Source organism: Ochotona princeps, chromosome 13 (assembly GCF_030435755.1).
Source record: "Ochotona princeps isolate mOchPri1 chromosome 13, mOchPri1.hap1, whole genome shotgun sequence".
Classification (NCBI taxonomy): Eukaryota; Metazoa; Chordata; class Mammalia; order Lagomorpha; family Ochotonidae; genus Ochotona; species Ochotona princeps.
In genome coordinates this window covers 58,805,220-58,832,593 of record NC_080844.1, presented here as the reverse complement: position 1 = coordinate 58,832,593, position 27,374 = coordinate 58,805,220, and the positions used below count along the sequence as shown (strand labels likewise).

Genomic DNA, 27,374 nt, shown 5'->3' with positions numbered 1-27,374 from the left:
ATGAGTCTTATGAATTCTGTATGCCCCATTTTCTCGATGTCTGCCTCAGTTAGCTCTGAGGTTGGCATAAGGTTTTGCTCCTTTGCAGGGGAGTTTTCAGTAATATTCATTTTGCCGTTGTCTCTTCTTTTGCTCTTGGTCATTGCAGTTCTGGCTAGCAGAGTCTTCTCCTTGGGGCAGGTTTCTAAGCTGTGTCACCCACAGGTCTACAATGCGATTTTACTTATTGCAGTTGGTACACAACACTTTGCTTGCAGTCACTTGTGCCACAACCTCCAGCGAGTTCTAGGTCTAGATTCTTAGATTTCCACCGTGGTCTCCACAGGCCTGGCTCCTGGCTCACCACTCTCTACCTCCTAAGATACCGTGCTGAGGCTGCACTGTTGTCTCTGCAACCTTTCTCCCACTTCCGGTTGGAGCAGGTCCCAGGATTAGGGAGACACCAGGTGTCCTATATAGCTAGGTTGTTGGTGGCGCTGATCTTGCCAGAACCTGTTGAACGTTAGGTCTGGGTGCCACACGGACCTATTTTGACCTGTACGATGCCACAGTTGGTATTATTTTCCTGCAAGACCAGTGCAATCCGCTGAACTCAGTGAGTTCTCCTGAGCTCAGCACATGAGCAGTTCACTGTTGTCCCCTGCAGTCCTAAAGCTTTTGCCACAGTGTACAAAATGGCGCCTGGCTTACCACTACTGGAGTTCTTGATCTGGTGGCCATCAGATCTGAGTGCTACCCAAACCTGTCTTGGGTGGTACTGTAGAATGCCACGTTGCTGCAGTTCACTGAGTCAGAAATGAGTTCACCCCCAGCTCAGCGTATGCTCAGTCCTTTTCCTTGCCTTTGCCGTCTTGCACAAAATGGCGACCAATTTGGCTCTAGGGGCTGACTGGGCTGTGAAATCCACTCTGTTCTTGCACTGCCCATCTGGGATCTGCTGCTCTGTCTCTGCTCCTGGTCAAATCAAATGGAGCAGCAGGACGGACAGTTCTTTGGGTTTACCTCCCAAGCTCCTAGTGAAAGTCCCTTCCCACCTGGCTGCTGGTGGAGTTCTGGCTGCTGGTGGAGTTCAGATCGCTGTTAGCTGAATGCTGCTGGAGTATCAGTCACTGCAACACCACACCATTGTTTTTGTTGCTTTCCTGTGTCTGTCAGTTTCCAGGTACACCTCTGCTGTTGTTCTGTCCTTTCCTATTTCCTGAAATACGTCCTCTCTGCTTCATCCTGATTAAATGTTTTTCCGTCCATTTAAATGTGTCCTTACCCTATTCTGCCGTCTTGATTCTCTGTCCGATTTGGTCTTAACAACAGGATCCTTCAGTTATACTGTCTGTATCCTACACTTTGAGAAGTGTTTTTGAAAATGGACATACAGTTCATATCTGAAGCTACAAAATAAACTCATCAAGTCACTAACCAATGAAACAAACCAACCAAAAAAGCCCAGTTCAGTTCAGCAGCATAGGTGTGCTCCTTGGATGTGAGGGATACTTGGAATGCAGAATTTGGAAACTGCATGGTATGTGTGATCAAAGATAATAGCAGAATCTGATTTCAGCGCCAGCTGTCAGTTTTGAAAGCTCCATTTGCTAAGCAGCAAAGTTTCTGTGAATATTACTTTGCTTAATCTTCACCGTGGAATTAAAGGTAAATGGAGTAGTTAATCCTTTTTTTTTTATTGGAAATTTAGATCTGCAGAGAGAAGGAAAGACAGAGAAAGGTCTTCTGTCTGGCGGTTCACTCCCCAAGTGACTGCAAGAGCCAGAGCTGAACTGATTTGAAGCCAGGAGTCAGGATCTTTTTTAGGGTCTCCCATTTTGGTGCATGTTGCCAAGACTTTGGGCCATCCTCTGCTGCCTTTCCAGGCCACAAGAGGGAGCTGGAAGGGAAGTGGGGCAGCCAGGATACGAACCAGCACCCATATGTGATCCTGGCACATGCAAGGCAAGGACTTTAGCCACTAGGTTACCGTGCTGGGCCCAGAATATTTAATTCTTATGATGCAACTTGACTTCGTAATTTTGTTACAAATAGATGTGGTTACTTTGCTAAAATGTGTACAATGAACTGATAAAAGTGGATTCATACTGTAAGTTGTATGATCCAAAGCTGTTTATCTTGTTGATTTTGTGCTTTTAAATAGTCATCAGATTCTGCTCAGTATGAAGACTACTTAGATTTGAATATGATAGTAGGTTCTGGTACTGAAGGGTTAGCAAGGATTTATTGTTGTCTTGTGATTTAGAACAACGTGTAACATGCCTCCAACCTGTAATTTGATTAACTGCAGTGAAATTGCTTAGCCAATGTTGGTGAGTTCTGAATTCTCAAAAATATCCAAGAAGCATACACAGAAGACCTTACGTTTGTAAGTCTTCTGCTTCTTTTTAAAATATGAAAACAGGTGCAGACACTTGGTGCAGACAGAGCCGTCCTTGGATTAGCTGCATCCGGTGTCAGTGTGCATGGCTTGTGTCCTTGGTAATTCACAGCAGATGCAGCTTCCTGCTGACGCTCAGTGTGGACGGGAGCAGGTGGTGTCTCTTACTCATGTGGGAAACCCAGATTGAGTTTTCAGCTCCTAATTTTAGCCTCGCTCAGCCCTGGCTGTTGCTGAAATTTAGGGAGTGAACCAGTTGATGGGAGAGGTTTCTGTCTCTTTCTGCAGTTTGAATCCATAAGATAAATAGAAATTTTTAAAAATAGGGGAAAAAGTCTAAACGAGATATGAAAGCAGTGTTCACATCTCAGCCGACATTCTTCTTGAGTTTTTATAGTACAGTAGGTAGGGGATTTGGATGCCTTGATTGGTAGATGTTAAGCTCTTTTTAGGCCACAGCTGCTATTAGGTTATCAAATATCATGATGGTAGTTAGGGAAGCAACTTGTGAGAGGTCTTCAAAATCTTACTTCTGGGGTGAAGTAGCCCCTTGAAACACCAGCATCCCATTTGAACTCCAAATCCACTTATTTATTTATTTATTTTTATTTTATTTTGACAATCTTTATATAGTTAATTTGGGTAAAAAGGTTCAAGGGCTATAGGAAAGTGGGTAAGACTGTTATTTCCATATTGTTTCCTTCATGTATCTGAGGTAAATGGGGATATTGAGGGAGAAGCCCCACTCAGTTTCCCACCCACCCCAAGTCCCAGATGTGGGGCATGCTCTGAGATACTTGCTCAAGTGGTTTTGATAGGCCACTAGCTATAAATTGCTGCCAATCTCGCCACTCCAAACACGATGAGGTCATTGAAGAATCCACTGATTGACATAGTCCATCATAGAGTCCAAATCCACTTTTAATACAGCTCCCTGCTAATGTACCTGGGAAAGCAGGGGAAGATGGCCCAAGTACTGGGACTCCTGCCGCCCATGTGGGAGACTGGATGGAGTTTTGGGGAGTTTTGGGCTCTTGGCTTCAGCGTAGCCCAGCCCTAGTGTTACAGCCATTTAAGGACTGAACCAGTGGATGCGAGATCTTTTCTCTCTCTTTTTCTCCCTTTCTCTCTGTTACTGTGACTTTCAATTAGGTCTTTTTTAAAAAAGTTAATAAAAATGCGTATCACAGAATAATTGGATTTTCAGATTTGCACTGAAATAAATAAACTTTTAATTCCATTTTCCACAAACTACTTGAAACGCATTTGTATAGAGTGCCAGAAGTCACAAATTTCATGAGTATTTCTGGATGTAGAAAAAAACACATAGAAGAATACCCTGGTTGAAGAAAGCTACCTGGTGAATGATTTCCAAGCTTAAGTTCTTTCCTTGCTAGGAATGGCTGATGCTTCCCAGAGTCTTACCAGGCGTCAGTTACTGTGTTCCTCACTTTAGACGGCATGCCCTGTGACCCCCACACTCTCGTTCAGGATTGCATCTTTAGCTTGTAGATGAGAGCCATCAGATTGGCTCAAGAGGCGGAGGCCAACGCTGGCCACAGCACTGGCTTGCGTCATGGCACATTGCCTGGCGCCATCCCACGGCAGTCAGCCTTGGTGTGGATGTACAGCCGAGTGACCTGGGAAGCTCTGAGACAGTAGTGGGCTGAGCCCCAGGGTCAGAGGGGCTCTTGTGGCCTGCAGTGTCAGCCCTGGGAGCTCTACAAAGGTCTTGAGAGATTATGGTGAACAGAGTTGGGAACAGGTAGCTTGACTTCTTAAGATTTTTATTCATTTGGAAGGGTGGGGACAGGAAGAGAGAGCGATATCTAATATTTGGTAGTTCACTCCCCAAATGACAGGAATGGTCACACTGGGCCAGGCAGAAGCCTGCAGCCTGGAACTCCATCTGCATTTCCTGTGTGGGTGGCAGGGCCCCAAGTACTTGAGTCACCATCTACTGCTCTCAGTTACGTTCATGGAGAGCTGGATTGGAGGTGGAGCAGGGAGCACTTGAACCTGAGTTCTCCTTATAGGATATTGGTGTCTGGGGCGGCGATGTCTAAATATGCTGTGCCACAGTGCCAGATTCCATGGGCTTAAATATTAAATGGCAAAATTACAGTTTACGCATTGAGGGCTTTTTTTTTTTTAAGATCTATTTTTATCAGAAAGGCAAATTTCAGAGAGAAGAAGTGACAGAAACAAATATCTTCCATCTGGTGGTTCCACTGCCCAAGTGGCCGCATGGCCACAGCTAAGCCGATATAAAGCCAGAAGCTTCTTCTGGGTCTCCCACGTGAGTACAGGGTCCCAAGGCTCTGGGACATCCTCTACTACTTTCCCAGGCTGCAAGCGGGGAGCTGGATGGGAAGCGGGGCAGCCAGGATATGAACTGGGACCCGTATGGGATGCTGGAGGGTGCAAAGCAAGGATTTAGCCACCAGGCTACTGCATTGCCCCCGTTTTAAAATGGGGGTTTCCCCCCTAATGTTTAGAAAAATGACATAGTTTGAGAATCGACAGGTAGGGCTCTTGGGCCTCTGGGGTCATGTGGTAGCGTTGGTGGTTCAGTGAACCCACAGCAAGAATACTTTGAAGTGATGGGCTTCATCTGCTCTCCTGCTCATGTGACAGGAGGAAATAAGCTGCAGGTGTAGACTGGGGCCTGCAGAGCACTGTCCTGTCTTCCCGGGAGGAACCATCATAGTGTGTTCATGGCCATTTCTACGAAGTTCTTCCTGGTCCTCCTGAGAGGATCAGGGCAAGCGTCTGAGCTCCATACCACACTGCTTGGAGCCCAGTAGGGTGCTGTAATAACGGGGTAAGGTCCAGATCTCCCAGCTGGAAGTGGACCACACTGTGTTCCTTCAGGAAGCTCTGAGAAACCCTGATTGTGATCGTGGATGAAGGGCTGGAGCAAGACCTGAGCTGTCCTGAGTATCTCACACTGGCGTAAGTGGAGAAGGGCAGGTGCTTTCCCATGAGTTACATTCACTGATTCCCAGAGATTGTTTGCGGAGCCACGTCACGGTGGCCAGTGTTTGTGGTGAAGGAAATGGGCTTGTGGTTTGGAAGGTTTCACTTTATACTGGGGAAAGTAGTCTAAATAATTTCATGTGTTCAACTAAGAGACTTTCTTTTTTTTTTTTTTGGTGGGAGGAGATCTGGGAAAACAAAACTACTTTCTCTGTTGACATTGGACACCAATTTAGTTTTTGAGTATTTGTACTAATATTTTTATGTACACATATATATTAGCTAAAGAACATGATGATTAAGTAAAATGAGTAAACCTAAAACCCAACTCATTTCCACAGGGGACAGAAAATGCACTGATAAATTAGGATTGCTGTTTTTCCGCTGTCAATGAGAAGTTTTCGTAGAGTTAATAGAGGTAGAAAAATGTTGAACTTTCTTGTGCATCACCGAGACTCTACAAAGATAGCAAAGATACATCCTGAACTAGCTCAAGTAGGAAAAGAAAAAATTGTGGACATCACAGGAATATTGCAGAATCCCCCAGATTCCAGGAAACAGGAGCAATCCAGGAATGGACTGGGATGGGGACAAGAGCCCTGTAGTAAGCAGTCGTTTCTCCATTCCTGTGTTCCTGCCCGCCCAGACATAGCAGTTTCATTTCTGGCTCTCTGTCCCTCAGCTCAGGAAGGAAATATGCTTGCTAACAGCTGTCATCCACACAGACACATAGAGAGAACCTCCTCTCTCTCTGCTAGCCAAGGCGTGCCTAGAGACGGCATTTCCCTGACCAAGACCACGTCGTATGCCTGATCCCTGGGCTGATGAATCGTGTTCCAAGGAGTGGGACTGTGCTCTGGAGAGGTGGATTCTTCCCAGAGAAGTCACGTAGTACAGTCTGAAGTGTGGCAGTGTCCACGACAGAACGGATATGGAGCCAGCCGAGACCTAGGGCTCCTTGCACAGCAGCACGCAGCTTTAGCCTTGAAATCAAGTGTCTTGATGAAGGCTATTCATGACTCTAAAGCCATTGAGATCCAAATTAATCTACACCAGTATTTTTTCTTAACTCCTTATATTTCATGTCAGTGCTAACTGTCTTTTCCACTTGCTGATGCTTAAAATCTAGGGCTCAGGTCTGACTTAAAGTAGCAAATTCAATATTAACACACGTGACAAAACCCTTATTTAATGAATCTGCTAATTATTCTGTCCTGCTGTGAATGTTGATGCATATGTAAGAGAAAAAAAAAAGCACTTAATTGGTCTGTTGTTTAAAGCTCCTAGATACTCATTTGACTGCTGTTAAAATAACCGTTTTCATATTTCGTCTTAGCTAAATAAAGAAAATAAAACACTGAAGCGGATCAGCATGCTATACATGGCCAAGCTAGGGCCAGACGTAATAACCGAGGAGCTCAACACCGAGGATGAAGATCTCTCCAGCGATGCGGAGGCCGCCACGGAGACCTGCGTCTCGATACAGTGTCAGAAGCAGATCAAAGGTGGGCTTCCTATGCTCATTCTCCAACGTGACCCTGACTTGCAGCTGGACACTGCTTTTCCACTGTGGCCACAGATCAGGATTATGTGGGACCTTTTAAATATACTGAGGCCAAAGGCCTGCCCTGTGAAGTGCTGATCGAATTGGCCATGGGTGTAGCTTGGTTGAGACACATAATGGGGTATAAAGTGTGTGCTGTAGGAGTTGTTGGCTTGTTTGGAATGAGGCACTTTAGAAAAGTGTTGTGTCTCCAGATGCAGCCAGCTACTCTGTAACTGTAAGAATAGGGGCTATGTTATAACATATTTTTGTCCAACAGAGAAGGGATGGCTGAAAGTGTATGTGACCAACAGCCCCCTTTGTGCTTGGTTCTGTGTTGGTTCTGGGGAAAATTTCTCTGCAGCTGCTCAGTCTCTGCCCTCTGTCGTGCAGTCACGAGCTCTGTGCAGCCGGTAGTATTAGCTGTGCCGGCCAGCAAGCAGTGCAGACGCACCTGAGTTGCACTCGCATGTGTACAGGGGATCGCTCCCTCCCTTCTGCAGGTCACGTACTCTGCGTGATCTCTGCTTCCTGCGGGCATGGCCAGCCGGTGGAGAAAGGCATTGAGAGGCAAGTCCCTGAGAATTTCTGTGCGCTGAGTTCCTGTGAAGAGCTAGACTCAGTTTACAAACAACCACGTGGCAGGTGTCTTGTGAACCTGGAGAAGGATCAGACATGAGAAGCAGCAAATAACCAAGTGGCAGGACGCAAGCCCTGTGCATCAATTTACAGAGTCTGTGCTAATCCTTGTGTATTTTAAAACATTGGAATGGTAGGAGAAACTGGAATCTAACAGGAAAACCTTTTATCTTTAGTTCTGCCAATACTTTCATTTCATTCTAATAGCATGTTTTCCTTCAAATCCCAATACTAAAAAAAATATGAAATAAATTTAGAAACGAAACACCGGAAGCTTTGGAGAGATAGTTAGTAGAGTTAATCCTTTTTCCAAAAATTTTTTTAAAAGATTAACTTATTTATTTTGAAAATCAGAGTTGGACCCGGCAGCGTGGCCTAGCTGCTAAATCCCTCGCCTTGAACGCCCTGGGATCCCATGTGGGCGCCGGTTCTAATCCCGGCAGCTCCACTTCCCATCCAGCTCCCTGCTTGTGGCCTGGGAAAGCAGTTGAGGACGGCCCAAAGCTTTGGGACACTGCACCCATGTGGGAGACCTGGAAGAAGTTCCTGGTTCCCAGCTTCGGACCGGCTGTTGCACTCGCTTGGGGAGTGAGTCATGGACGAAGATCTTCCTCTCTGTCTCTCCTCCTCTCTGTATATCTGACTTCGTAATAAAAATAAATAAATCTTTTTTAAAAATCAGAGTTATAGAGAGAAAGAGAAAGAGAGTTGGAGCTTCCATCCTCTGGTTCACTTCCAAGTGGCAGCAGTGTCCAGGGATGGGCCCCCGCTGAAGCCAGGAGCCATGAACTTCATCTGGGTTTCTCACATGGGTACAGGAACCTACACGCTTGGGCGTCTTCTGCTGCTTTTCCCAGGCCACTGGATCAGAAGTGGAGCAGCCGGGACACATGCCCATGCCCTTATGGGATGTTCACATCTCAGGCATTGGCTTCATCCACTACACCACAATGCCAGCCCCCAGAAAGTTACGTTTTGACTCAGTTCAAATGTTTACACATTGGCAGCCTTTAGGGTTTTTTTTTCTTTAATGAAAATCTCCTAGTTCTTAATCAACTAGTTGTTGATATTATATGTATGTACTTCTCATGGCCATTGAGAAGTAAAAATAAGTTAATATGATGCCTTATGTAATTTTGCTGAGTTAAAAGTTTTTTTTTTTTGCTTTCAAAATGCCAATGGACCATGCATAGGCAGATTGTTAAAAAAAAAAACCTTAATCTGATATATCTGACATAATGAGATTGCCTGATATAAAATTATCAAAGTTCATGGCTTATGAGGGCGGGGGCAGGGAGTGAGGGGCAAAATCAAGTCTCCCATTTTCCTTTGGGTCTTCATTTTTCTTTTGATTTTTTAAAAAGTTGTTTCCATTTTATTTGTGAGAGAGCGCCTCCACCGTCTGGTTCACTCCTCAAATGCCAGTAGTGAATGGGACTGGGCCAGACCAATGCCACGAGCCCTGAATTCTATCCAGGTCTCCCCGATGGGTGGCAGGGCCAGGGTGGCTGAGCCTGCATGCTGCCTGTGGGGCCACACACTAGCAGGAAGCTGGACTGGAAGTGGAGGCAGAACTCGAAGCCAGGCACTTCACTCAGGATGTGTGGGTCCTGAGTGGTGTGTTCACTGACACACCAAGCCCTTACCCTCATTTCCCTCGAGATTGATAAATAACCTTGACCATAGCTGCAGTTGGAATGGCATTTTCAGTCTGGTTGGTCAGATGGATTTTTTTTTTCTTTTATAAACAATTTCTGTGTTTTTTGTTTTTGTTTGTTTAAACATGCAGAACTTCGAGATCAAATTGTATCTGTTCAGGAAGAAAAGAAGGGATTAGCCATTGAGCTGGAGAATCTCAAAAGCAAACTTGTAGAAGTAATAGAAGAAGTAAGTATCTTCGGCCTCAAAGACAAGCTCTTCTGTGGTTTTAGGGTGTTTGGAACTAAGTTAAAAACTCATTTTTGCAAGTTGAATTTTTTCTCTCTTTTATTTGTTTGCTTGTTTATATTTGGAAGACAGAGATCTTCCATCTGCCAGATCACTCCCCGAGTTGCTGCAGTGGTGCTGGGTGCGGGCCGGGCAGAAGCCAGGGGCCTGAAACCCCACTAGGATCTCCCACGTGGGTGGTCATAGCCCAGGCACTTTCCCAGGTGCGTTAGCAGGGAGCTGCAGCACAAGTGGAGCAGCCAGGTCTTGACTCAGCACCCGTATGGGATGCTGGTGTTACGTACAGTGGCGCAGCTTGCCGCACTGCATCTCCAGCCCTGGACGCGAGAATCGCGTTCTAATTTAATCCCTCCCTTCCATTTCAGCCTTATCAAAAGATGTAGCAAATAAGGTCACAAACGTTCGTGAGTCCACTACCTCACTTACTGAGTGAAACACCAACGCAGCGCTGATGTGTTCCCAGACCTTCCAAGTCCTCACTGTGAAGCAGATTCATGAGCGTGGCAGCTCTGGTGTCAGGCCTGTGCTTTGCTGCTGCAGGAGGTCGAGGGAGAAAGGGTTTTGCTCCTGCAGAGGTGGGGTGGGGTGGGGCTCTGTACCTCCAGCACAGATGTTTATGACAGGAGGTAGAATGAATTTCACAGATATTTGGGGAATTTTGTGTTTCTTTGGATCTGGGTTTAAGATAGAACTAGAGGGACCAGTGTCATGATGTAACAGGCTAAGCCTCTCTTTGTGACACCAGCAGCCCATTAGTGCTGGTTCAAGCTCCAGCAGCTCTAACTCTGATCCAACTTCCTGCTAATGGCCTGGGAAGTCAGCAGTGGATGGCCCAAGTGCCTGGGTTCCTGCATCCACGTGGGAGACCTGGGTGTTTCTAGATCCTAGCATTGGACTGGCCCAGCTCTAGCCATTTTGGCCATTTGGAGAGAGAGAACCATTGGATAAAAGACCTCTCTGAATCTCTTTCTCTACATATAACTCTGCCTTTCAAATAATAAATAAATAAATAAGACAGGACTGTCTTACAAGCCTTTTTTTCCCTAAAGTTTATGTTGAAGACAGAGATTTCTTTCCTGCTTCCCTTCCTTCCTTTCCCCCTCCTACTCCCTCCTTCCCTTCCTTCTTTCATCCCTGCCTTTCTTCCTTCACTTATCCCTCCCTCCCTCCTTTGGTTCCTTCCTTCACTCCCTCCCTCTTTCTATCCCTCCTCTTTTCCTCCCTTCTTCCATCCCTGCCTCCCTCTATTCATCTATCCATCTGTTTGGTTTACCCTGCAAATGCCCACAGCAGCAGGGCTGGGCCAGTCCAAAGAAAGGATCCAGAAACTGCTGGGTGATGTCAGGCTGAAGCCTTGCATTAATATGAAGCATAGTACTGGTGCTGTTGTACAGCTGGTTGAGCCACAGTACGTAATGCCAGCATCCCGTATTTGAGTACAAGTTCAAGTCCCAACTTCTCTACTTTCCACCCAGCTCTTCTGTGGTACCTGGCAGATCAGCCTGGTGGAAATGTGACTGGCTTTAGTCTGGACTAACCCAGTCTGTTAGGGCCCTTAGGAGCCTGAACCAACAGATGTTTGTCACTCTGCCTTTCAAATAAGTAAGTACAGCTTTTAGAAATGTGTATATAGGAAGGATTTATATTGGCTGGCTACAATACTGGCACATGTAGGGACCAGCACCAGTGCCAGGCAGAGTATGTAAATATATTCAGGATGAAGTGTGCATCAAACTGAAATAGCAACCATTGCAGCTTCTAAGACCTGCTTTAATAAAAACCTTAACACACTGAAGCCAATGTCTGTGAAAAATTTTAAGTTCATATTGAAAGTTGAACAGCACTTTGAGTATCACACATTGCCATATGTTCTGCTTTACAATTCTGGGTATTTTCTTCCCTCGAAATCTCACATTTCTAGGTAAATAAAGTTAAGCAAGAAAAGGCTGTTTTAAATTCTGAAGTTCTCGAACAGAGGAAAGTCCTAGAGAAATGCAACAGAGGTATGTCCTTCTAGTCTTCTCTCTCCAGTACACATGGGATGTGTTGTGCCAATGTGTAGTTTCTGTTTCTTTACATTTGTGCCTGAAGCTTCCCACAGCCACAGCCTTCTCCCAACCTGTGTTTCCCCAGCAGCGACGTCCCCCTCCAAGTGTGGGGACATTGAAAAGCTCCCAGCTTTGAAGCCTCCAGCCTCAAGTCTGCTCCTGTTGTGGCTATATCCTAGGGCCGTGGCTGCTTAAACCACCCCGTTAGTGTTTACACGCTGGGCAGGTGATTGACTCAATCCAATCCAGAAGAGATTGGTTATCTACATAAAGTCACATAGCATGCTGTGATGATATTTTGAGGAGGATGTGGAAAGTGGGACAGAGGGGGACAGAGGGGGAAACGACCTCTGTCTTAGTTCTGAACCTTCCCTGCCTGGGTACATGTGGCTTGCCGCTCACCAGCCTAGACGTGAGATCAAATCCATTGATTAAGAAGAACTACCTCCAGTGGCTGTGCCTGGTGAAGACTCCGTGGCATTTGGTCAGCCCAGTGGAGCGTGGCTTGAGGTCTGCCATTGGTAATCGGTGAGCAGTGACGATGTCATCCCCGGTCAGCTACAGTTTTGAATCTCAACATGCACTGCTGGTGTTCCCCAGCTGAGGACTAGGAAGTGACGCCAAGGGTGGTTCTGCATAACAGTTTTGTGGGGACTTGCATTTTGTTCCCTGCCTGCCCTCAGCCCCTCTGAGTTCAGAGGCTATGGTCAGTACCCACGGGAAGTCTTGCTGACCTGGGCTGGCCCGCATTTTTTGGGTGGCGGTTCTCAATCTGTGTGAGGTTTTTGAAAGTGAAAGGCCCTTGTAGTTTGGAGGAGAGCATGGTGCTGGCTTACAACCTCCCTTCAGGTCCTTCTGGATTTACACAAACTGCGTGGAGGCGTGTCCGTCTCGCCACCCTGTGCTGGAAGCCAAGGATTCTAGAAAGGTTGAGCCTGTGGACCTTGCGTTCCGAGAGTCCCTGGCCCAGGAGGGGCAGAGCTTATGTGAAGAAACCCGTGGCTGGCATCACCTCCATTTCTTTGAGAATCCAAGCCAGGGGACCAAGATGTGGAAAGCGCGTGCTTTATCACAATGTTGGGAACGCAGAATAGACTCTGATATCTTGCCCGGAACTTCAGGGAGTGAGCTGTCCTTGTCTGCTTTGTGAACTTTCTCCTCTTAATAGGTTGGAAAATTACTTAGCACTCATGGACCTATAATTCCCTCCCCGAGCCAGCACTTGGGTTACCTGACTTGAGTCTGTTATCTTCTGTCTGAGGAGGCAGGAAGTGTGTAGGGTGCAGAGGCTAAAATTCTATGTCGTTACCCGGCCAACCAGTCCTTAGTTAGACCCGAAGGGCCCGGCCCAGCAGTGCAGGTGTGAGCGCAGTAGCCCCCAAGGGAGCCTTCCCCAGTATGGGTAGGCAGCACCAGAATTTATTTGCCAGCATTCTCTTGGTGGATGTTTGAATTGTGTAGGTTCCTGTGCTTCTTATTCATGCTGCTATGAAAATTATGATACCTTTTCCCTGATACGCCTGTCCATGAGTTTAACCAAGATCAATTCTAAATGTAACAGTTTATCTTCAATGTCACTACAAAAGGCCTACTCTAAGTAGATGTATCAGGTTCTTGTTCTCCTTATCCTAGGTCTCGTGAAGCTTCCTGTAGCCATCTTTTTTTAGACTTATTTTATTGTTTACTGTGAAGTCAGATATACAGAGAGGAGGAGAGACAGAGAGGAAGATCTCCCATCTGTTGCTTCACTCCCCAGTGGCCACAATGGCTGGAGCTACACCGATCTGAAGCCAGGAGCCAGGAGTCTCTTCCAGGTCTCAAGGGTTTGAGCTGTCCTGCTTTCCCAGGCCACAGGCAGGGAGCTGGGGTAGCCTTCCTTTTGAATGTTCATGGCTCTCCCCTCTGGCGGGTGTAGAAGGAGGTTTTTCTTTGCATTTCCCTGCTCCCTGGCGAGGGTGAATATCTTCTCTCGTGTCTCTTGGCCTTTTGTATGGTTCTTGTTCTGTGAAATGCTTGTTGATGTCTGTGAGTTTTTCTAAACAACAATAACAACAACAAAGTTCCTGTTGGATTCGTTTGTGTAACTCAGGTTTTTTTTTTTTTTTAAATAAAAGCGTAATGACTGCCTTTCCATTCAGTAACTGTGCTCCCCCTGTGGAATTTTGGTGGCAGAATAATATTTCTGGAACCTCGATGTGTGCTGCTTCAGTGTCAGCCTGGAGTCTGCCGGTTGTTTCGGTGGTCGGGCACAGGCACCCTGTGCCCGGGTCTCTGTGGAAGCTCATGACGTACTCTGTTGGTATTTGCATTGCTGAGTCAAAAGGCCTTCCTGCTTTTGGGTTTGTGATTCCTGTTATCAAGCTGCTTTGTCAAAAGCTTTTCTCAGTTCCTGTGTTAGCTGGAAGCAGGTGAGGCTGCCTGAACCCCGCCTGAAGACACGCAACGCCGTTTTCTCTCCCCGTTCCTGACTCTCACGTTGTCTGTGTTTTCCTCGTTACCCCCAGTGTCCGTGTTAGCAGTCGAAGAGTATGAGGAGATGCAGGCCAGCCTGGAGCTGGAGAAAGATCTCCGGAAGAAAGCCGAGTCGTTTGCCCAGGAGGTGGGTAGCCTGTAGAGACCGTGCTTTGCCTTAATATGGCTTGTGGATGGCGTATTAACTTTTGTTCTCTTTTGAGGCTGAATGCAAACTTACCTATATGAATTAAGAATTGGCTAGCTTGGAGGGCAGCTAAGGAATAGCATCAGGTTTACTGCACTTTGTGTCACAGGATCTGGACTTCCATTTGGACCGCACCAATTGCTACTTCTCTGGCCACAGAGCATCCCCTTGTCTCCCACAGCTTCCCTTTCAGCACGTGCAAAAGGAGTGACAGCACAGATCAAGGGCATAATTAAAAAAGAAACTGTGTTTGGTAGACTACCAAATGCCAGGTCGGGGAAGGAGACGGTGTGCGGAGCTCCCTCGGCTGGTGATGGCGTGGACACTGTGTGTCTGCATTTCACACAGGCCCCCAAGGCCAGGCTGCATCTCTGTGTGCTGCCTCAGAGAACATGGTCTTGGTGCTGTCCTTCCTGGCCAGCCAGCATGCCGAGAGCTCGTTGTGTGAGCTGTGGAAAACTTCCATGTTGAGTGTCCTGAATGCCAGCCTGTGCCAGTGTCCTGATGACCTTCTCCCGTTAGAGGCAAGCGTTAGGCCTCTCTCCTTCCGGTTTGCTTCACTGACTCCCATGGCTGGGTATCCCATGGCTCTGGGGCCATTTCCAAGGGACAGACGAGTCACCCCGTGGCTAAACTCATGGTGTAGAGCTGGCCTGCAGTGAGAGTTTCCTCGGCTGTCAGTATTTTGAGTCTGTGCATACAGAGGATTGGAGGGAAGCAGTTAAGGGAAAGTCAGAGCAGTCCTAGTAGGGGCCCAGGGGGTGGGGGGAAGGCAAACATGGCACTGTGGGAGTGACATTTGAACATCTAAGTATGGTTGTGTACAGGGCTCGTTGTGTGCTGAGCGTAGCTGTGCTAGCAATGAACTCCATGAAAGGTTTAGTCCAAGTACATCTGCTTTGAAATGTTAGGACTTCTTTTATTCAGAGTGTTTAATGAAAGGTGGGTAAATACCATCGGCTTGTTACTTGGAAGAAGGAAGAAAAAATAGTTGAAGTGTATCCAAGCTCTCCTGGAAAGCTGCGGGAGCATAAGTAACACAGCTAAATACAGCGTGGGGCGAGTGGGGGCAAGGGCAGGGGCACCAGCCTCCGCTGCAGAACCAACAAGGGGGGCTGACCGCAGTCCTGGGGCAGCATCTTCTCCCAAAGCATGGCAGTTTTCCACCTGTTGTTTGCACAGAGCAGTGCAAATTAAAACTTGAAGGCCAGGCAGCAGCAGAGAGGATGGAAGGAAGACACGAGATTATAGTAAGAGCATGAAAATGAATGATTCACTCTGCCATCCGCCAGCTAAGGCCTTGAACCTCAGTAACAGGTAGAGATGGCGCTAAACAAACAGAATCTCATTGCTAACATCCCCAAGTTTTAAAGCCACACCTCTTCATTCTTTCTCTGAGGCAGTGAAGCTGAAATTGTTTATAATCTCTTACAGTTAGACAAGTTTCCAGGGTCCTTTTTTTTTTTTTCCAGGAGAGACCAAAACCCAGAAAAGCAGTTTACAATATGAGTACTAGAAGCTCCTCCAACCTGACCCGCTGCTGGACATGCTGCTGGCTTGATGTATTTTTTTCTGAAACAAGCAAAAAAAAAAAAAAACCCACAGAGATTTATTTATTATTTGTTTGAAAAGCAGAGTCAGATTGCGAAGCTTTCATCTGCTGGTTCATTCCCGAAATTGTCACGATTCAGAAGCTTGAGTCTCCCACATGGGTGGCAGGAGTCCAACCACTTGGAAACAGCTTTTACCATTCTCCCAGGCATTTAGCAGGGAGCTGGACAAGTGAAACAGCCAGAACGCGAACCAGTGCCCATTTGGAATGCCAGTTTTCAGGCAGTGCTTAACCCACTACCCCACAACATCAGACCTCATCTTGTCCCTAAACTCAGTGCCCTGGTCAGCTTGCTCTTGGCTGGTAGGGTTTATGGGAAGCATATGTTGGATAGGTGTTGGGTGGTGGGAGGGAGAAGCGGGCACAGGAAGACTCTAAGTAGCACCTTAACCTGTGCCAAGACCAGCCCCAGCAATTACTATATCTTTAGTTGTCAGATGGTTCAGGAATTGCTTCTAACTTTTTAGTAAAAACAACAGCTTCTTGCCTTCTGTGTAAGTTGCAGGTTGATGAGAGGTGGCACTGACTGATGTACATACACACTTTTGTAATGAACTCTTGCAGATGTTCATTGAACAAAACAAGCTCAAGAGACAAAGCCATCTCCTGCTACAGAGCTCCGTTCCTGACCAGCAGCTCTTGAAAGCTTTAGATGAAAATGCAAAACTCACCCAGCTTCTTGAAGAAGAGAGGATTCAACATCAGCAGAAGGTAACAGATTGTCTTCTGGACTGGTAGGAGTATGTTCTCTCTCCCTCCTCTCTCCCTCCCTCCCTCTCATTTAAAAGGAGAGGAATCAGTTCAGCCGTTTTTAGGAAAAAAAATAACTACCATATGAAGTCAATTTATTGTCCAACTAGAACTTGGAGCACCTGGTTGTGGATCAGAGCTGTGTATGGTACACAGGAGAGGTTGGATGACGCCCAGTGTGGGGATGTGGCTTTGGGAGAAGTTGTGTGTTTTGGGGACTGCACGGATCAGCATGCTCGCCGAGCCTGATGGAAGCTGTAGGATTTATTCAGAGAGGGAGGAGAAGAAAAGCCCACATTACTAGTGACTGTTTAGAGAACACTTCTGATTTTGTAAACTTGTACAAATGTCTGTGTTTAAACACTTCCTAAGTGGGTTATTTCAGTTTGTGTGAGTGGAGCTATTTTAGCTGCCATTGCTACTTGTGTGTGCTGTGCAGCAAGCGCTGCCATTGTGCTGGGGAAGGAGGTGGGATAAAGACTTTGAAATTAAAGAAGCCACTTAGGAAACCTTGCATCTGCAGTGGCAGCAGTTACGGCCTCCACATCTCAGCCCACATCAGAGTGTGAGGTTGGAGTCCCACCTTCCACGCCTGACTCCAGCTTCCCGCAGTGCAGGCCGTGGGCGGCGGCAGTGATGGGCTGCTGCCGCCTGTGTGGGGATCTGGGTGGCATTCCTGGCCGTACTCTGGCCGTGGCAGGCATCAGCGGCATGAACTAGGAGGTTGGAACACACTTGCCCTCTTGCTGGCTGTCGCTCCCTCTGCCTCTCCTCCCTCCGCCTCTCCTCCCTCCTGTACCAAATAAACGAAGCATAACAAAATGTTGAAATTTCATCGGCGTGTATACTGTTTGCAGTTGTACACTACTCCATGGACAGACGCTGTGAACTGTCACCCCAGGCAGTTTGCTTTCTTCCTCACAGGTCAGAGAGTTAGAGGAGCGACTGGAAAGTGAGACGCTGCACAAGGAGGTCCACAGCCTCAAGCAGCAGTTGGAGCTGATGGAAGAGGACAAGAAGGAGCTAGAACTGAAGTACCAGAGCTCTGAGGAGAAAGCCAGGAACCTGAAGCATTCCGGTAACGGCCTGGAGTCGGCCGATGCGGGCAGCTGTTAGGCCTGGACACTCGCAGGCCTGGTCTGGCGTGGCAGGAAGCTAGCGAGGCAGAACCCGGGGCCCTGAGTCCCACGCCCTCGTCTCCTCGCTGCTGCGGCTCCGAGGGGCAGCTCTGGCAGCCTTGAGTCATGGGGCCATGGGCTGCTCTCTTGACTTCAGGGCTCCCTGGAGTTGCAGGAGCAAGGCATAGACATACCCTTGGCCTGGGGACACCAGCAGCCTCCACGTCCCTCGGGGCCTCTGGGGTGGGTGGACGTTAGCCAGCAGCCACTGACTGCTAACTGAATTTTGTTGGCTTTAGGGTACTTTTTTTTTTTTTTTTAAAGAATTTGAACTTTTTTTATCCCACCTTCTTCTTTGGTATCTAATTATATGGATGAAATAATACTTTCTGTATCACATCTAACCATGAATCGGGCAGCAATATGTATATTAAGTGGAAAAACTTCTAAAGTGCCTGGGGATACTTAAAGGTTTGTTCACGTCGCTGTAGAAGGCTTAGCAGGGCACAGAGCACCAGGCCCTGCTGGAAGGGGGGTAATGGAAGGGGCAGGTGCGCTCCCTTTGTAACAGCCTAGTGTTCACTTCAAGTCTTTTTAGTTAATTTTACAGTAGACTTTTGGAATATGTAGAGGACCATATAGACGTTTTTCCTTACAAAAAGAAGTTCAGTGCTTCAAAACCCACAGTGAAACGATGTAGTTTAACATTAGTCCAAAGTTATGGACTGTGCCATTCCTTCCAGTGAATAGCCTGGCACAGTGAGAAATCTAAAAGGACGGAGACCGGAGCTGTGCCTCCCATGTTTGAAGAACTCCAGTTCCGTGCGGATAGCCCTCCGCACGGGAGTCGCTGCGAGGTTCTTACAGCCTGTTTGAGTGGGGAGGGGGGAACGTCCATGGACAGATCCTCGGAGTGCCGTGGCCTTGGGCGGGGAGCAGCTGCCGGAGGGGAGCTGCCTGAGTGTGTAGGCAGCCCGTGTCCCTGCCTGTGGTAGCAGTTCGCTCAAGTCCCTGGAAGTCAGGCCCGGGTCTCCGGCAGCACCACGCCTGGCCCTTTCCCGTTGCTGGTGCTCAGGAGATTGCCTGTGCGAGTGATGTGATGCAATTGAGTGAACAAAGGCTATTTCTAGAATGCCCTTCATGAAGTTTGAGTTGCAGATGTCAGGAGTCTGAGACTGGTTAAAAATCAGGGTAGTTTCCGTTTTGGGAAGAAAATTGACAGAAGAGAGGCATGTATAGCTACCAAAATTCATAACTCAGTGGCAGATTAATTATTGGTTGATACACTTTTAAAGCCCAGCAGTAAGCTTCTTCCTGTTTGAAGAGCATATCCCCTTGTTAACAGATATTTCTTCCGCCTTTTCCTGCCCTTTCTCCCTACCCTTCAACCATTATCTTGAATTATTCTCTCGTTGATAGGAATATATTCAGCAAAATGACGGTGACTTTTATTTGAACCTTCGTGCATTAGCAATAGCCCAGCTAATAGGGACCCGCAGTACCTTGATTGCTAACTTGGCCTTAACAGTGAGACGTTGATTTTGGGAGAGGTTTTGTGTTTCCTGTTACCTGCTGTCTGCAGCTGTGTCCTCCATGCTCGCTCTCCCTGCAGTGGATGAACTCCAGAAGCGTGTGAACCAGTCTGAGAACTCAGTCCCTCCGCCCCCTCCACCTCCGCCTCCGCTGCCGCCGCCGCCTCCCAACCCCATCAGGTAAGCCTGTCCAGGAAGGCCACTCGGCCCAGACCTTGCTTCCTTCCTTTTCTTTTCTTTCTCTTTTTTTATTTAAGATTTATTTATTTTTATTAGAAAGATTTACAGTGACAAAGATTTCTGTCCACTGGTTTGCTCTCCAAGTGGCCGCAACTGCCAGAGCTGAGCCAATCCCAAGCCAGGAGCCAGGAGCCTCTGCTGGGTCTCCCATGTGAGTGCAGGGTCCCAAGACTTTGGTCCATCCTTTACCCGCTTACAAGCCACAAGCAGGAAGCTGGCTGGGAAGTGGAGCAGTTGGGACATGAACTGGCACCCATATGGGATCCTGGCAGATACAAAGCAAGGATTTAGTCACTAGGCCATTGTGCTGGACCCTCAGACCTTGTTTCTTGGCACAGGACCTGAAGGGTGTGCTGTTGGCATCATTATTGAACAAATAACAAACACCAAATCTGCTTAGGTTAGAAGAGCAGTATAAAGTATTCAGGATGCCGGCTGGTGTTTCCCTTGGAAAACTTTCTAAGGGTCTGTGCATACCCCCTCCTGTAATGACGAAGGGTTTTCAGCACGTTCATGGAGTGCGCAGCTCAGCGGTTAGCGGCCTGTGTCCAAAGCTGGCTCCTGACTCCAACTCCCTTGCCAGGGCAGGCCCTAGGACGCAGCCACGGCTGCAACTCAGTAATTCGATTTCTGCCACTCAGTATGGGAGACCTTGATTGTGTTCCCGGCTTGTGGCTCAAGCTCTGGATGATCATTGTGGGCATTCAGGGAAGGAAGCAGCAAATGGGAATCCTGTCTATCTCTGTTTCTGAAATAATAAGCTTGAGAAGATGTTTAAAAGCATGGAAAGTGCATATTGGAAAAAAAAACCTATGTATGAACTTCAGTGTATTTGTACCAAAATACAGGTATCTTTTTAAGTGGTTTTTGGAATTTTTTTACTTATGTATTTGCAAAGCAAGCAGGGAGAAGCAGAGGTTGAGAGCGAGCTCCCATGTTCATAGCATTCTGAACTGTGTCTTCCACATGGCTGACAATGAGTTAGCCAGCACCAGCCATCACCCGCTGCTTCCAGGGTGCTCATTGGTGGGAAGCTGGAATTGGAAGTGGAGCCGGCTTTTAACCCAGACTTTGTAGGCATTCGAAGCATAAGTTAAATGCAATGCCAAATGCCTGCCCCAAAACTTACCTTGTAATTCTTTCCATTAATTTTAATTTTTTTTGAGGTAGCAGTGTTGGGTTTAAGCCCCTGACAACAAAACCTTGCGGTCTGCGCATGTTCTGCGTGCCTGCACCTTTGATATTCCAGGAGCCAGGCACGATTTTGTCATCTTCGACACTGCACTTTTTAAGTTTCAGCCGATAACACCACAGTTTGCTTTAACTGAAGACCAAGGGACTTTGAGCCTCTCTGGAATGTTTTCATCTTTATCTCTACACATCTGAGTTTGGAAAGCCTTGGAGTGTTCAGTTATTTTACAAGTGAAAGTACTAAATTAAAACTTAAACACACTCATTGTTTTCAATTAGCCATTAAACTAAAAGTACTAATTATTTGTGTCTCCAACCTTGTATTTAAACCTTTAAAAGTGCTAAGGCAGGGACCTCCCATAAGAAAAATAAGTTTTATTTAAGATCTTGCAAACCAGGGCATCGTTTGTGGGAGCAGGAAGTTCTTGGACACCTTGCCGCGCCAGGTGCCTCACGGCAGCACGGGGAGTCAGATGTTCGCGCCCCAGTGCCTCTGCGTGTGCTGTCAGCATCCTGTAAGACAACCTGACCGGCAGCGTGGCCTCTCTGGCCACGATGTTAGCTGCTTTTAAGGAAACAATTTATTCTTTAACAAGCAGCGTTTAAACTTTTGCAAGTTTTTTTTTTTTTTTTTACCTTTCATTAACTCATGTGATTTGTTTAATCCTTTCACACAGAGAGGCCATTTATTCTCGTTTTGCACCTTTGCTGATCCATCTGAATGGAATGTGCAATGTGTTCCTCCCACAGGACTCTCATAGTGGGGCTTTGGCCTTTCAAAAAAGATTCTCATTAGTTTTCCTTACTGAGGAGGGTATGACATAATCCACTTTAAGCCATTGAGGTCGTTAAGGCAAAATAATTTTTACACGTGATCAAGAGTCAATTGAAAGAATTCCAGGTATTTAAAATTCCTTCTCTCCTGGGTAGCTAAGTCTGTGGGGGATATTCGGAGTTTGACATTTAACATTGGAAATTCGTCACTTTGATCTTTCTCTAAAGTCTAGAATTTTGAGCTGATAAGAAAGGTCACTTCTGTCGGCGAGGAGAGTGAACCCTTAAAGAATAATTATGATCTTGCTGTTGGCCTTTAATTTTGAGTCTCAGAAATGTTGAAAGCTCCTAGAATTAAAAGTAAAGTATAACCTAAGCAGATTTTTTTTTTTTCCAAAGAGCACTTAATAGTCACACTGGGAAATGAATGCAGAATTCAGGACCATGTATGCTATGTCTCAAGCATGGACTTTTTCTTACAAGGCTCTTTGAAGAAAAATTCTATTGAAAAATATGAATGATTTTTATTGTAAGCAGAATTTGCATGGTATAGGACATAATTTATCAGGAAAAAAATTTCTGGTGAGGAGTACTTTCTTGTTAAAGAAATGTTATTTGCATCTGTACTGAGTTTCAGTGGGCTTGGAATGCACTGATTGAAGTTTGTTCTTAAGCTCTTTGTTTTATTCTTGCAATGAGTAGGGGGGTGGGTTCTTGGAATGAGGACCCATAGCGTCTTTGAGTGGTTTTATTGCCCTGCACTCCTCCAGCCCACTCATTTGCCCTAGAGAACAAGTCAGAGGACAGGAATGGAGGATAAAGCATGCCTTGGTCATTTTGTATCAGTGATAATGAGAGTAGAGCAAGTCCTGGGGAGAGGGGTGAGTGTGTTAGTTAGGGGCCCCTAGGGGAGTGGAACTAGCAGATTGTAGTTACAGAGACATAGAAACAGAAACACAGATCTAGATAAAACTGAGTATGGAGTTACTGCAAGGAGCTGGCTCATGAGATCAGAGACCTGTAAGGTGTCCCTGCAGTCCGAGACCACAGGTGTGAGGCCAGGAAACCTGTGCTGTATGTATGGGCTTCCACTCCGAGGACTGGGAAACCACCACCTGTAGGCCTGAGGGACACTGTGCAGCAGCTGCAGGTGGAAACATTCCATGGAGCTCCTCCACCTTGGGGTGACTAGAGTGGAGCCAGTACTCATTCTAATGCAGCAGGAGAAGTGGGGCTGGGACACCAAGGAGTGTGAATTCCTGCTCCCAGATGCTTTGGCCAGGGACTATTTTCTTGCTTGTCTGAGCTGCTCAGGTGGTTTGCACTGATGAACATGTGTTTCGGCGTCACACAGGTAGACATAAATACCTCGAGTGGTACACATCATTTCCTGCCTCATCGTCTTCATGTCCAGTAATGTAACTGACATGCATCCTCCCAGATCTGGGGATGGGGTCATCACAGAGCTTCCCAGGGACCAGAGGATGCCATTCCCGCACTGACTTCCCGACTTGTCTTGCTTGGATTTATTTTTACCTAGACTTTCAGGACACTAAAGCCATTTAACATGCAGTTGGGAAATTCTTGATTCATTTTGAAGGTAACAATGTTTTTATCTAGGAAATAATAAATATGTAGAAGTGTATGCAAGGTTAGTGCCAGTCCAGAGACAGAGCAGTGCCTGCACAGAAGGTTCCCTGCCTTAACTCCCCTGCTTATGAACTTGACATGGTGGGAACTTTTCTCTATTTGTTGTGTCCTGCTCTTTGCACTCTGTTATTTTCTGCGGTTCAGCTCTGCTAGCTTGTGTAGCTGCAGTCCACCCTCATTCGTTGCTGCTTCTTCCACTTGTTGTTCCTGCTGGTTCGGGGTAACCGTGGCCCTTCTCCATGAGCCTCCTGTCTGTGCACTGCCGCTCTGCACTAGGTGTCCTCTGCATGGTGCGTAATGGGACCACTGGCTTGTGGCTGCTTCACCTCTGCTAGTCAAAGCCAAATGGTTGTGCACAGTGGCACCCTCCTCAGAGAGAAATCCCATGGTTCCCCAGAGCTGCCAGCACTTGGTATCATCAAACTTGAGTTTGTTGGTCTTGTTAAATGGGCATCGACATCTCTGCATGGGTTTACTTTGCGTTTTCCTAATTACTGATGAAGTCAAGTATCTTTTCTCCTGTGTGTATGGGAAATATAGGCATTCTTCTTTATGAGATTTCAAGGGTTTTATTTAAAAAAATATTAAGTTGAGCTTGGTGCAATATCTTACTGGCTAAATCCTCACCTTGCATCCACTGGGATCTCATGTAGGCACTGGTTCTAATCCCGGCTGCCCTGCTTCTCATCCAGCTCCTTGCTTATAGCCTGGGGAAGCAGTGGAGGATGGCCCAAAGCCTTGGGAACCTGCATTCGCATGGGAGACCAGGAAGGGGCTCCTGGCTTCAGATCGGCTCAGCTCAGCTCTGGCAGCTACAGCTACTTGGAGAGTGAACCAGTGGACAGAAGATTTTTCTCTCTGTCTCTCCTTTTCTCTGAGTATCTGCCTTTCCAATTAAAAAAATAAATAATTCTGTGTAGTCTTTCATGTATTGAGGTTTAAATATTATAACATGGTTCAATGTATCATGATTTGTTTTTTTATAAGTATCTTTGAAACAGACCAGAGAGATGGTAATCTAAATAGGTCTTCATCCCAAAGCATTTTGCCTGCTTCATGCAGAGCCCAGTGTTCTTACGCCTTCGATTCACGAGTCACTGTTGGCACACATCATCCTCTTCATGTGAAGCAATGCCCATGTCCTTCCATCTCCCAAGCCCCTGACATGACCAGCTGTTTCTCAATGTTCTACAGGGAGAGTGAAGAGTTTTGTGTTTCTCTTTTCCTTTGCAAATGTGTAGCCATGGCACTCGTCCCTTCCATTCATTAATTTGGTTTTATTCCAAAAGGATGATATATATGTATCTTTGGTAAATGAAGAAAATGTCACTGTTATTAAAAGTAGAAAGTAGACTACTTGAATTCTGGTTATACATTATTGTGCCTGCAGAAGTGTCATGTTCTTACAGATCCTTTAGTATTCCACTTTCTTGCACAGTAAGATATCCAGTAGTATCCTGTTGTTACCTTTCTTTCTCCCAAAGATCCCTCATGTCCATGATCCGGAAACGATCCCATCCTAGTGGCAGCGGAGCCAAGAAAGAAAAGGCAACTCAGCCGGAAGCAGGTAAGCCTCACAGCCATCCGATTTACAGGTTCAGTTTTTAAGTTCACATGTTGGTGGGCTTGTTGACTACATACCGACTGTTGCAAAAGAAGGCTGCAGAAGTCTGTAGGAGCGAGTCAGGTAACTGGGAGGGCCTTCCTGCATGTCCAGGGGAGATACATAGGTGCTTGTCCTAGGCATGTGCTGGGAACTACGCTGTCCTTAAGGAACAAGCTACTCTGGTGCATGAAGAGGAGAAAGGGTGGAATTGCAAATGAGGGTCTGACTTTGGGGTGGGGACTTTGATTCTTGCTGCTGTTGATAACCAGTGAGCTGAGAGTTCACAGAGATAATGTGTGCTGCAGATTCAAGGTAAAAATAAAGTTGTTGTCTGCTGTGACCAGACATGAAGCAAATGGCCATCCAAGTGGATATACAATTTTTTTTCCAAAGATTTTTTATTTTTATTGGAAAATCAGATATACATAGAAGAGAGACAGAGAGAGAGGAATATCTGTCCGTTGACTTACTCCCTAAGCAGCCATAGCAGCTAGAGCTGAGCCAATTCAAAGCCAGGAGCCCGGAACCTCCTCCAAGTCACCCATGCGCTTGCAGGGTCCCAAGGCTTTGGGCTGTCCTTGACTGCTTTCCCAGGCCACAGGCAGGGAGCTGGATGGGAAGTGGGGCATCTGGGACTAGAACCAGCGCCCATATGGGATCCCAGCGCATGCAAGGCGAGGACTGTAGCTGTTAGGCTATCGTGCCAGACCTGAATGTATAATTTTAAAGCACAGCTTTTAATCAGGACTGTGTAGGAGACATCAGGCTCTAGGAGGAGACAGAGGTGATCTGGTTATCACCGACCAGCAGGCTAGATAGTTGCAGTTATTGTGAGGGAGGAGCTTGGCATGTTAGGAAGCTGAAGGCAAGCTGACACTGCTGAACATGGGAATGTGGAAGAGATCTGACAGGGAGATAGGATCCAAGCTCAGGCTGTGGTCCAGAGTTTGGGGTTTCTTCCAAGAGCAGCGCAGCTTTGAAGTAGGAGTCAAACTTGGGAGTGCTTGTGAGGGATGGGAATGGGTGAGGGGTCAATGCAGTTGTTCCCAGGAGTGATGATGGTGGCTTAGACCAAGGTGACCATTGAGGGAAAGTTGCAGGTGGGTCAGGGACTGTTTGAGGAGGTGAAGGTCACATTTCACTGGGGAGAAGCAAATGGAGGGAGAAGGGCCTTGGTATTGAGCAGAGGTGCTGGGTGGCCTGGCATGGAGCTGGTTGATGAAAGCAGCTGCTGCAGCCACAGCAGAGCCAAGGCCTGAGATGCCCGGGCCTGAGCTCCATCCTTTATGCTTGCAAACTGTAGAACCCAAAGGTTTGCTCAGCACTTCTAATGACAGGCCCCATGAATTTGCCTGACTCCAGCCCAGATGGGCTGATCTTCTTTCTGGACCCTTGCGTGTGTTAGATTCTCAGACCATAAGCTTAATCATGCTGCATGTCTTAAGACATCTCTGTGCCCCTGGCTGTGTCAGTGGAATTCACATCCTGCATTCTGCTGGTAGACACTTGGCCTTCTGTCTCATTGACTCTGTCCGGCCATTTCCTCCCACTGTGCAGTGTCCCTGCCTCTCCTCATTCCAGAATCACTCTGCCACTCCATCTGTGGTCACCACGGAGGCTGTCCTAACTGTGTGACCTGCATGCAGCTTTCTGAGGGATTGCTAATGTGCGCCTGTCTCCTCCTCCTCTGCTTGGTCCTCTTAGTTGACGTTAGTAACAATTCTCCAAGCCAGTGACTCGTCCCCATGTGCTACAGTGGGTTTCTACTCTGAGTTCTGTTCCTTGGAGGGTCGAGTGTCTCCCTCCTAGTCTTGCTGTGACTTTTGAATCGTGCCCACATCTCTGTCCCCAGCTGACTGCAAACTCTTTGAAGGTGTACTGGACTCTGCAGCCTCCCATGGCTTTCTTGGGTGATGAACCTAGTCTTTTGCAGCAGCAGCCTTGCAGCACCGTTAGTGGTGGAAGCTGAGACCCACTGAATTTTCCTGCTGCAGGCCCCAGGAGTCTGCTCTCCCAGCACCAGTGGGGCTAAAGGCACATTCCTCTGGGCAGGGGGCACTGCGGCTTCTGCAGTGGTCCTGCCTCTGGTGATTGGCAGGGCAGCCCCACGTGCGGCTCCTGGCCACAAGCCTGTCCTGTCACTGATTTAAATTGTGTTTTGATCTCTCTGTGAGACAGTCGCTGTACCTTGGCCGATCAAGAGGGCAGTTGGGGTAAAGTGATTTTCCCTTGAAAGGAGATCACACCATCAGCTTGTCAGCCTGCATAGCATCCTTCAATAAAGTGTTTTCCAGAACTCTTGAGCTGCCAGAGCTAGGGACCCTGCAGTTTTCCTGATGAAAATGATGTTTTATTAGCAATTCATTAAATGTGGCTATCTTTTCTCCCACATTCTTGAATTGGCATTGATATTCTGGGGACTTACTGACATACGGGCTGCTCGTGAGATTTTAGACTGAGCAGTCTTACGATGGAAGAGGTATGAGCCACAGGTGCTTGAGCCACACTCTGTCTTTGGCAGGCGTTTGTTTATGGTGTGTTGTTAGTAGTTCACACTGAAAAGTGTGAGTGTTGAGTGGTGTTGAGTGAATAAATAAGTGAAGAATGATCGTGAGGCTGGTGTTATGGCACAACGAGATGAGGTACAGCAAATTAGGCTGCCATCTGCTGCTCGGCATCCCATAATGGGAGCCAGTTTGAGTTCCA

General features: G+C 47.0%; 1 protein-coding gene across 2 annotated transcripts in view; it reads left to right on the top strand.

Moving 5' to 3' along the window:
* SHTN1 (shootin 1) overlaps positions 1 to 27,374 on the top strand; it is a 96,490-nt gene that overhangs the window by 37,198 nt on the left and 31,918 nt on the right. For both annotated transcript variants that reach the window (XM_004579789.3, XM_058671366.1), the window contains exons 5-12: positions 6,696 to 6,864; positions 9,331 to 9,428; positions 11,410 to 11,491; positions 14,041 to 14,135; positions 16,372 to 16,518; positions 17,482 to 17,635; positions 19,288 to 19,387; positions 24,547 to 24,629. In XM_004579789.3, the coding sequence (XP_004579846.2) occupies positions 6,696 to 6,864; positions 9,331 to 9,428; positions 11,410 to 11,491; positions 14,041 to 14,135; positions 16,372 to 16,518; positions 17,482 to 17,635; positions 19,288 to 19,387; positions 24,547 to 24,629 (928 nt within the window). The remainder of the gene's footprint in view (positions 1 to 6,695; positions 6,865 to 9,330; positions 9,429 to 11,409; positions 11,492 to 14,040; positions 14,136 to 16,371; positions 16,519 to 17,481; positions 17,636 to 19,287; positions 19,388 to 24,546; positions 24,630 to 27,374) is intronic.